At 31.9% G+C, this 11,874-nt stretch overlaps 1 protein-coding gene across 1 annotated transcript; it reads left to right on the top strand.

Moving 5' to 3' along the window:
• Nucleotides 1-228: 228 nt before the first annotated feature.
• LOC111640953 (cytochrome P450 6l1-like) lies at nt 229-11,869 on the top strand (the record flags this gene model as incomplete). Its single annotated transcript, XM_023387044.1, has 5 exons — nt 229-317; nt 6,943-7,085; nt 11,417-11,577; nt 11,646-11,734; nt 11,809-11,869. Coding segments are annotated over 5 exons (543 nt in total), but the record flags the coding sequence as incomplete, so codon positions are not given.
• Between the last annotated feature and the right edge of the window lie 5 nt (nt 11,870-11,874).

Raw genomic sequence — 11,874 nt, 5'->3', positions numbered from 1 at the left:
AAATGATTTATAGATTCATTGAAACTTCGGTTGATTTAAACATTATATTTGCAGAACATCACATGTTAAATGAAATCCTGTTTTAATTATACCAAAATAAAATTATTTCTTTACATTTTTTCGATAATGAACGAGGTTGCGCTGTAATTGCTTATGAAATTTTTATATAAACTTTATGAACTTTCCTAATTATCTTTATATTATTTTTAATTTTGAAATTATTTTTAGCTTATTCCAAAAATCAATGAATGTGTCAAAGCTCTGGAAGAAAATCTGTACGAAGTAGCTAAAGATGGTAAACCTGTTAACTGTACTCAGTAAGTTCTTTTATTTATAACAATAATTTATTAATAAATATTACAATAATAACTCGCAATACTAATACTTTATCGTGTTTTTATATAACAGTTGACATTTTTGAAATGATAAACAATGAATATCTTGTATATTTTCATATAGAATTTTACGTCTAAGAATTTAAAACTTTGTAATATTGCATCACAAGCACACGCACACACAGATACAAAAAATATATGTATTATAAGTTGTATAGCCTTTATTGCATATTGTAAAATAAATATGATTCACGCCGAATAACGAAATGGTTAAGGCATCTGTCTATTGCTCTGATAGATTTGAGAACGAAATTCAGGCGAGTGATCCGAGAAAATTCTTGTGGGTGGCCGGGATTTGTCTTTTACCATCAGCCTATCTATTGTAGGCTGGTTTCTATTAGGCTCATAATGGGATGGAAACACGATTAAAAAAGTCTTTTTTAATATCCGCAAGTAAAAAGGAGTTAAAAAGGAAATATAACTGCATTTTGCCATCGTTGTAATAAATTAGGAATAACAGACAATAAGGAAAAAATAAAGAATCTTGTGTTTTTGAGAGACGCGAGTTATCAAGCCGATGTTCTTTCCAACTATTGGTAGGGATCCATCAGTTGCAATATTAGTCAACAATTTATTAACATTCCTGAAAACCTCTCTGCGGATTTCAAAGAAGAGTTGATGAAAGTTCTAAAGCCCAACTTCTTAGTACTTTCATCAACTGTTCTTTGAAATCTGCACTAGTTTTTTTGCCCATCATATCCTCTAACTCTTTAATTATTTGAAATTCATCGTTCCTCAAAGGAAGATAACCAGTTGAGCTCTATCAGACAACCCATGAAAAACGTCTTGAAATGTGATGCTCTGAATTTTAAGATATCTTCAATATTCATTGGCATGTCATCAAATCTTCTACCCATAGTAAATTTCGACAAGGTAATTTTCGAAATAAACTTTTTCCAGGAAATAATACATTAACTACAGCTTCAAAGCTTTCGTTCACTATCTCGCATTACTAAGGGGCTTCATACAATTTGACAGTATTTTGGAAACCAAATAACCGGCATCCACCGAAATGTCCGCCTCAGTAGTGGCTTCTTGAAGAGATTTAATTGGCTTACAAAACGTTTTTCAAATTCCTGCATCTTAACATTCCGCTTCTGGCCTGAAAGATACCATATTTTGATTAATGCATACTTTGCATTGTGACATCGGTTGACATTACATTTTTTTCAGGACCATTGCAAATTAAGAATATTACAATCTCGAAATCCACCTACTGCTTAATTTGCATGATCAACCCAGTACTTTGGGCTTTTTCTCTCTTAGATCATGTCCGAATGTCTGGAAGTTCGGGGTGTAAAAATTTAAAAATGGTATATACAGAAAAAATTAAATACTTTATATGCAGTTAGCTTATAGATCAGGGCTTTATAGGTTACACTCATAATTATATGATACATATAATTTTTAAGAGCTGTTAAGCAGGCTATGAAATTTCATCATAAAAGGTAAAAAGCTAATAAAGATTCTTTGGTTAGGCTAGCGATACGTTATGGGAATTCGTTCTCGCTCAATGTCGCTAATACAGTATATTTCCGCGCGCCTGGTACAGTACGTTTGTCTTTTTGATCATTCTTTTAAATTAACTTTGTAAAATAATAAATGAAATTTATGAATAATAAAATTTTTTAAAAATTAATGAAAAAAGAATGATGTAAAAAGTTAGGTAACTAAGACAATTCTAAGATACTTTTGAAAAATGACAGGGTCTTAGTATACTCGGAACCTACGTTGAGGAGTAACCATGATCTAAAAATCCTGAATATGCAGCTGCTCGAAGGCCGCTTGTTGCTCATGAGTCTTGACTGAACTACATTGATTAAAATCCGGTTATATGAAGCTTATAATCGTATTGCCAACAGAGCAAAGATTAATATCAAATCCCTTTGTAATGATGAGGTTTAGTGTATGGCATCAAACAAATGGTTAAGAACTACATGACAGAATTCATTTTTGACTATCGTTTATTTCGTCTCGGACTTGAAGTAGGCCTGTGGAAAAGAAAAAAATGTGATTCCTTTCATTTTTCACTACCACAGCCGGTTTGCCGAGCGGCTGCGGTGGCACCCTACCGCTCTGGGGTCTAAAATCCCTAGGAATTTTTCAGGGGAATGGCCTGTCCGGATATGTCCGGCTCCATCTCTCACTACCTAGTCACCGCATTGTGAATCTGCCAAACCCATAATGGGATTGCTCTAAAAAGGCTCTCTTAGAACCAACAGGAAAAAAAATTTTTTTTTTAATTCAGCAACGAATTTCTTAATTTCCAAGGCAACATTTAAAACTGGGTGTGTGGCGCCATCTGTTACGATGTTTTATAAAAAAACTTTTTTATATTTTTAATTATTATAAAATGATAAAAAGCTTGATTTTGAAGGTAGGGATAAGTTTGGGATTAAAAAATTGTAAATGCTGTGGTTTTGAAGTTTAATCGTCATTAAGTCTGACCTTACTCGAAAGATCAGAGTCGATAGATACACTGGTCCTTGCGCTATGCTCTAAAATTCAGTTAATGTCTTAGGTTGCCGATAGCTGGCGTGAGAGTCACTATTAGGCAAGAAGAAGTTTATATACAGTAGACCCCGTATAAAACGGGTTCATATAATTCGGATTCGTATATAACTGCCAAAAAATTGCGACCGTATTCGTATAAACACGCTAAAAGAGACTCGTATAATTCGGTAAAACGTCATCGCTGACTCGAGTCGCGACAGGATTAGTCGAATCTAGACCAATAGCGGATATTGCACAAACCGTTGAGTTTAAACGAACAGCAGACCTACTAAAAACCATTTATTATTTAACGTCCATAAAAATTATATTTATATTAATGATTTCTCCAAAGTTCAGCGAATTTTTCGCAGAAAAATAATTTATGAGGAAACACGCGCCCGCTTTTCGATGAGCCGCTCCGCGACGAAAACAAGCTTAAGCAATGGTGTCGTCGAACGGTACACTCTCTGTAAGTAATCCTACAATTTTTTGTTTATAGCATAGTTTATATGGATTATTCCCAAAAAATTATACGTGTTTCGGAAATATTGAGTCGAATTAGTCTAGAATCGATTAATTTTATGGAAGAAAACCTCTCAAACAGCCGTAGTCCGTAAACTGCACACGTGTCGGGCTGTGATTGGCTCGTAGAACATCAATTTAACTTAAACTTAAGGACTCGTAGAACATCAATTTCATAAAGAACGGAACGTATCTACCGCGTTAAAGGGGGTTAGACTGTATTCGGTAGGAGGTAGTTTTCCCATTTTCAAGCATTTTTGTAACCATTAAAAAAGCCTTGACTTATAACTTTTACGAAAATGTATGGATCAGCATATATACATCGTTATCTATAATCTGTGCAAATTTCATGAATTGTTTTTGCCGCGAAAATATTTTATGACGATTTATTAATTAGGTAATTAATCGCGTTATTGTTTTTTATGGGAGTTTTTTAATCAAATTAATTAAATCGTTCTTAACTTTTATTTCACTGATTTGACTTCGGTAAAATTTTTTAAAACGCTATTTTTTATGGCATCAGCAGGTTTTTTTTGTTTTTTGTTCAGTAAAATTTTTCCCCATATCTTGATTTTGGTCCCCTCGTAATTTAATAGCATTAAAATGTCAATATTGTGTCATTATATTTGAAGAGATGCCGTAAGTTAGCTCCCCCTCCTGCTTTAGACCAATATTCCCCTGAAGCGTACTGTACAGTACATAAGAACTACCTGGGAAAACGGACTCCAGCTGTTCTCAAGGTCAACCAGTTTGTAAACAATGTAGATTGCGCGTGTGAAATTTCACGCCTTGTTAAACGAAAGAATAACAATCCTTACAGCTATATTTTTCAAATAAAAGCATTTATTTTAAATTATTTTTATTTTTTATATACTTTTTTGTAAAAACACTTTTTGGAGGTTTTTATTTTGCTGGAATTATTTCCCGGCAATTTTTTTGGATGTCAGATNTTTGTAAAAACACTTTTGGAGGGGTTTTTATTTCGCGAGAATTATTTCCCGGAAATTTTTTTGAATGTCAGATTCGCGTTTAAGCGGAAATAATTATTTCATATAAAAAATAAATTTTTTGTGGATTCCTTAGTTGCATTTGAATTGGAACAAGGGTAGTGAAGCAGTTATGACTCACATTGGCTCTACAAAGTTTGATAATTTACATAAAATTCTGCATTATCAAAAGTAAAATATGTATGAAGATTTATTGATGGTCTACTACACCTGTCCTTTGTTTGTATAAGTTTAAAATATTACTAACATATCTTTCTTTTAGCCTCCGTCATCACTAATAAATATCACTGTCAATATCTAATAATACTGTCTGAACTCTTGCCATCCTACATTTACCTATTTTATTTGTCAACCTCTGTCATCATTCTCTTATCATTTCTAAGTTATTATGTGTCTGTAAATATGTTGAATATGTTGTCTAAATAGTTGGAATTTCCTCTTTTTCCTTAAACAATCTATATTTTAAATCCAAGAACTAAATTTAGACTTTTAATCTCCCTCTCTAACCTGTTCCTAACTTTTTTGGCTAAACTTCAATCTCTCTTTATCTCATTAAATTAATAAACACAACATAAATTGTGAATAACATATAGCTCGTTTCTCACTACAATAATTTACCTAATATTAATAAAAAAATAAAAAAATATGGGCTTCACCTTGATAAACTCCAAAGCCACCCTAAATCCTAAATCGCTTGTTTTGTAACACTTTATCCTATCTTAACACATGGTTTAACATTTCTATACATTTTTATATACAGGGTGTATCAAAATGACGGTTTAAAAGGAGGGATTGTAGAGGATGAAATTTTGAACGTTTTGATATCAGGAACCCCTAGCCGGAAATGTGATATAAAGATACAGTTTTTAATATTTGCTCTTTTGGAATATTTTTTAACTTGCTTAGATCATAGAGAAAATCAAAATTTTCAAAATGTTTATTTAAAGACATAAATCCGGAATCCAAATTGCTTATTATATACGGTGTATCAGGATGACGTTTTAAAAATTTGTGGGATTGTAGAGAATAAAATTTTAAACGTTTTGATATAAGGATCCTATAGCCGGAAATGTGATATAAAGTGTCTACAGCGGTAGGAAGTGCTTGACCGCCCTTTATTTTGGTACCTACCCTTCCGTCCATTGACATCATGTTATTGCTGCGGATGGAAGACTATAAACACACAACTACAGTGGTCTAATTGAACCTGTGTACAGGACGTTGTGTACTTAGTGCTTGCCGTCCTTCAGGTCACCATCAGAGGGGAGCGTGGCATCTTACAGAGAGCCGGACAAAACATGGTTCGTCGTTGCACATTATGTAACGAAGTTCGTAGTCGTCACATTGAACATTTACTCTAAAGTAGTGCAGCCACTGATTCGATGTACAGTTTGATTGTACGCTACTGTTTTGTCAATAAAACTCGTCATAAATACTGTATTCTGCTGTTTCATTCAGCATACCGAACGCATAGAACGTGCAAAGTGCTGTAGAAACTTTATATCACATTTCCGGCTATAGGTTCCTTATATCAAAACGTTCAAAATTTTATCCTTTATAATCCCCCAAATTTTTAAAACGTCATTCTGATACACCCTGTATAATTCTCACCATTCCTTTTTCTTCCTGATTCAGAGAGTTATCGGGAATTTCGAAGGCATCCCATATTAATAATGTAAGCCTATATACAGGCTTAACTATAAATTTTTTGACTACGTTTTCTTTCCCTTAACAAAAACTCCCAAAAATATTTTAAAATATACACAAATTGTAAGGAAAAAACAAACAGTCTAATCAATTTATAGTCTAAAATAGTGAACGTGACAGTTAAGAGAAATATAAATATTAACGACATTTACGAATAAATAATGTTCAAAACCGGATTAAAATAGTATTTATAAGCAGTCCTTTAAAAAAGACAAAAGTAATATTCGAGTTAAAAATAAGAAAATTTCATATATTAAAAGAATTTCGAATGTTTACAGCTGACTCTCCCTATGCTCCAGCCAATCTTACGACTATATGCGATCGAAGTGGGAGAAATATTTATTATGCCAGTATCATAGCAGAACTGTAGCAGCGCAAGAACCATTTATCGACTCTGGCGATATGACACACACCCCCCTATATCTCCTCACCCCTCGACCTTTAAGCATCGAAATTTAATAGCATTAATCCCCCTAATACACAAACCTCCCTGCAAAATTTCAGAAAATTCGACAAAAAATACAGGAGTTATTAAGCTTCAAACAGGTTGAACAAAAAGGTGCCCGCCACACAAACTAATATTCATACATACAGAAAAGAAGCCCAATTTTTTTGTATTTCTCGACGTTTCAAGGTCCCGAGTCAAAAATGTAAAAATTTTACGGGTGATTTTTTGACCGATCGCCATACTTTCCCTCTGTTATATGTAATAGACGGTAAATTAAAAATTAATTCTTTTTTAAAATTCTCATAGAATAAAGTTGATTATGTCTTTTCTACCAGATAAATAATAATTACTTTTGTGTTTTTTCTTCTAGACATTTTAACGTCTTTGTAATGGATTCAATTTCCAGATGCGCTTTCAATATGGTTATTGATAGTCGTGATTACGTTAAAAATCCTTTTGTGAATTCCATCTCCAATGTTTTTTCATCAGTTCCATGGAGACATTTGATGTTTGGTAAATAGACGAATTCAGTAGATAAACTTTGGCATCAGTAGCAATTCTTTCAATGCAGAGGTAATGATATAATATAAAAAAGAATTACTGAACGATTAGTGTGTTCATTTGCATTCAAACTGTCGAAAAAGCATCTCTTACAAGACCTCGCTAGTATTTTGAAAATGAATACAGTAGAGCGTCGTTTATCCGAATCATTTGGGGACCGGGGTTGTTTCGGAACTTGTTTTCGGATAACCGATTATGTACGAAAAAATACATTAACCTATTCCATCCTGAAATTTTTCTCCGTTGCGTGTCGCTTTGCGTTGAATTTTCGTCGATGTTAAGCCTAACGTAAACTTTTTAAAATAATAATCGTGGCTATTGTATCGTTAAAAATTATTTTTTTATTTTGTACAAACAAAAATAAATTGAAAAATATAAAAACAATAAAAAATTCTACTTCAGAAGTTAATTTAGTATCAACAACGTAAAATATTTGAGTAGCCCAAGACATAGCCAAAAATTGCAGCGCCACAGCACTAGCAGAAATTTAAATTTGCGGACTGGAAAGCTTTCGGTTAATTAATGTTTCGGTTGATAGACATTCGAATAATCTATTCTCTACTGTATTTAATATTCGAATCCTGCTCGTGAAACTTTTTAATTTTGTTAAAATAAGCAGGTTTACAACTCTTAAATTAAAAATTTTTATTTTTATACATTTAGGTTATAGAAAAAAAAATGGACAAAAACTACGTGTGGAAAATTTCTGGAGTCGACGTAAATACTTTTTAGCTTTTACAGAACTGGTTATTTACATATATTAAAGATAAAATTGAACAATGGGATCGGTTATATATACAAATTAATAAATATAATTCTAAAAATACGTATGCTGGGATAGTATTGTTCATCATAAGAAGACACTTGTTAATTGAAATTAGTATCCACTGAAGAGACCTAATAGGCGAAATGCATTTGGATTTCTTAAAAAAAATTAAAATAAATGCTTTCCTTTTTTTATTGTTAACTGTCTTTTCACAATTTACTCGAAGTCGAATAAGTGTTTTTACTCGAAAAATTGTTCTGAGAATTCTTTATTTTTAGAATTATATTTATTAATTTGGTTATTTAAAGTTTTTCATTTTAAATTAATTTTGTATTGTTTACAGAATCCCGTGTGGATGAATTTTACTAAATCAAAAAACAAATAACTAACACTTGGTATTTAGATATCATTAACATTTTACAAGAACAGTTAAAATTTAGGTAAGTTAGAAATTCCTGGTAATATCGATAAGTAATGACNATATATATATATATATATATATATATATATATATATAGTTATTGCATTTTTAAAAATGTATTTAAAAAGAAATTTATACTATGTAGGAAAAATACGATGATTTCCTTCAATGGATGTTAGACAGTTCAGGTTATGAAACAAAAGATCAAAAGTCTGGTTCTAATACTACTGAAAATAAATGTAAGTTCATTTCTCAAAAGTTTACGAGTTGCTAGAAATGAAATTGGAAAAACTTGCCACATTTTAAAAATTACACGAAACTTTCTTCGTTACCAATGCTGACTCATTCCACTGAGTATTAAATCTACTTGTAATGGGTGTAAATCTGTTTGTAATGCTTGTAAAATTGTCGACGACTGTATAGGAAAATAAATAAATAAATGATAATTAAATACTTTATTTGTACAGTACAGTACATCCGAAGAACAATTGATACATTTCAAATGCAGTAGTACCTCGATTAGCTCTCCCTGACATAGTGTTGTTTCGAGATAGCGCTTTTTCGTTTAATCCTATATATTTTCTCAATAAAACCTAATATCATAATTAGTGCTATAGATACATAGCACTAGTTACGATATTAGGATAATTATAATAAAGTATATCTTTCTGGTGTGCCGAGTGCAGTAGTCTGTATTGAGCTTAATCCGTGACGAATGGGTGTAATATGTATTGTAATTTGAATTTAATAAGAAAACATCAATGAGAAATCAAACAAAAACTAATATAGAAGTCAACAAATTACTTATGAAAGTTTTGAAGTTTGTGATTAATCTAAAAATTAATGATTTATAAAATACGATATTTTTGCACTTTATAATATTTTAATGCATTCTGACTAAGTTCTTGAACATACCTCGTTGGACCTTTAGATATATTTATTTTGTATTTGCAAAGTAAAACGGAAACTACCCAAATAAAAAAATTCTAGTTGAGGAGAAGTGCAACTAGGGCAGTCAATTTAATGTTAAGACTATCCGAGAACCCACCTTAACAGTCTGGCTTCCCATTAAGTCCCGGTGCTAAGGATGTTTCTCTTTATTGCCCTTCTTTCTTTCTCTTATCCCTATAGGACTGTTCTCGCACACTTGTTCTTTTTCATGTTTTCTCCTGTGCTCGGCTAACTTACAAAGAAACCAGCTCACGCCTATCTTCATATCTGTGAGGGATGGTAATATCATTAGATGATCTAGAGCGTTTTCGGGAAGGGCAGGCACCAGGGCGGTAGCAAACTAATAAGAATAAACTCGCGAACTCAGTCAGTCAATCAACATTTCGCTGCGGACTACTTCAGTGCTCACATGTTAATTGACTATCATTTCAAAATCTTATACATTATTTCATCATTCGTTAATATGGACTTTAAATGAAACAATGACCTCTATTCGAGGCCATTAAGAGTAGCGAGAAATGCAGAACTTTGTATAACTTGCATCTGATTAGTCGAAATGTATAATGTGATCTAAAATGGTGATCTCTGATCGGTCGATTTGAGATTGTGTCACGTAACCAATTACGACCACACAGGAGCAAAACGCATAATATAATACGGTGGCCTCCATGTGACGGTAATGACACATCACAACATAACGCCGTAATATGCCGTAATAACCGGACATGACTTTAACACCTTGTATTTGATAATATATTTATGAACGAATTATTAACATGTTCATACAATATATTGAAAGTAAATAATAAAAATATAGTATAATATACATAATATTATACTATAGACTGCTATATTAGAGTATGACGTCCAAGATCTTGATTGCTGCGTTTGCTAGTAATAATTTCAACTCCATGTGAAACAACTTCTTAAGAGGAGCTGAAATTATTAGCAACAACATGCTGCATTAGCGACAAACAGCAGAATTTTTCTCATTTGTCGGCACATATTCTTATTCAATTTATCAAAGAAGAAAAAGTCTGACGTGACAGCCATATTTCTTGTTTGAATCTCACTAAATACAAGTTGTGAAACACAAACATTTTGAAATACCATAGTTTTACAGCTATAACTTATCAGTGATGGCTCCTTTTTCCTGCAGAGATTAAGCACACAAAGCAATAGATAGTTTTTGCTTTGTTATTTTTTGTCTTTGTATTACTCACTTTTCGTTGTTATGCATTGTCTGGAATTGCTTTGTAAAATAATCTTGTCCACATTTGTAGATGTCATGTTCAGAATTGATTTTTATTTATCGAAAGCATTTTCATTTACAATTTTGTCACAAACCATCCAAAACAATGATGTAAAGCAGATGAAACTTATCAAGCCATTAATTTCTGGCATGTAAGCTCGAAATATCAAGTTTCTTGGCAAATATTAAGGCATTTCTTGTAGCATCGGTCCTGAGAAAGACAGATCTTTCGCCTCACTGCGAATGAATCTACTCTAAAATTGCTCTGTTGACATCTTCATATGATTGAGCACATTTTTTGGTGTTCTCGTTAATGTCTGCTTCTCGTTCACCGATATAAAATACCTTATTACCAAGAATTGCTTGGATTTGGGCCTTCCCATAATTAGATTTCTTTATCGATTATTGTAGCGATTTTCAAGTTTCATTTTGCTTAATTACAAAATATTGTTTAAAAGACAATTTGGCATTAGTAAGTATATACTACTTACAGTATTTTACTTTTAGATCATGTTTTCATAACACGTGGTCGCTTGAAAGAGCGCTTTTTACGGTACACGTAAAAAGTAAACAAAAAAAACATTATTGTACAGTAAAAAACTGGCCTTTTCAAAGCGTTTCAAATTTCATTAATTATAAAAGCGAAAAAACTTGATTTCGGAAAGACCCAGTAAGGTAGGAGATAGAATTCTGAAAGGCCCTGTAATTTTCGGAAATTTCACTATATTAAGAAAGCAGAACTGAATAATATTTATAACACTTTTCATGTTATGCAAACTAATATTTTCTAGAAGCATAGAATTGTTTTTAAAATTAATACTGTGTATAATTTACTTATAAAATTTAAAAACTCATAATATTTTAATTTTTATAAAATCATTGAAAAATATTAGATCTGACCCGAGACGAAATTATCTCCCAGTGCATTTTGTTTTTTATTGTCGGATTCGCCACAACTGCTGCCAATATTAACTTTATCGTATACAGTTTAGCATTAAATCCCGAATGCCAAGAAAAGTTAGCAAAAGAATTACAAGAAAATCTTCAAAATCAGGTCGGTTTTTCTTTTTTCTAAATATAAAACTTAACTTGAATGTGAATATTTGTAATATATTTTAATAGGAAGAACTAGAATACGAAGACGTTCAGAATTTACCTTACTTAGATGCAGTCATTTCTGAAACGTTGAGATATTACTCACCAACTCCAAAGTAAATACTTCTTATTTTTCATAGAAATAAAAGTAAATATGTTATCATTTTCAACTTTATATTTTATTTTGTAGAGTTATTCGCATGGGACACGAAGATTATCATTTAGAAGGAACGGATATTGTTGTTCCTAAAAATAT

This window comes from Centruroides sculpturatus, unplaced genomic scaffold (genome assembly GCF_000671375.1).
Source record: "Centruroides sculpturatus isolate CEXI.00-Female unplaced genomic scaffold, Cexi_2.0 scaffold1461, whole genome shotgun sequence".
Classification (NCBI taxonomy): Eukaryota; Metazoa; Arthropoda; class Arachnida; order Scorpiones; family Buthidae; genus Centruroides; species Centruroides sculpturatus.
The sequence above is the reverse complement of the archived record's forward strand: the minus strand, read 5'-3'. Positions and strand labels throughout refer to the sequence as shown.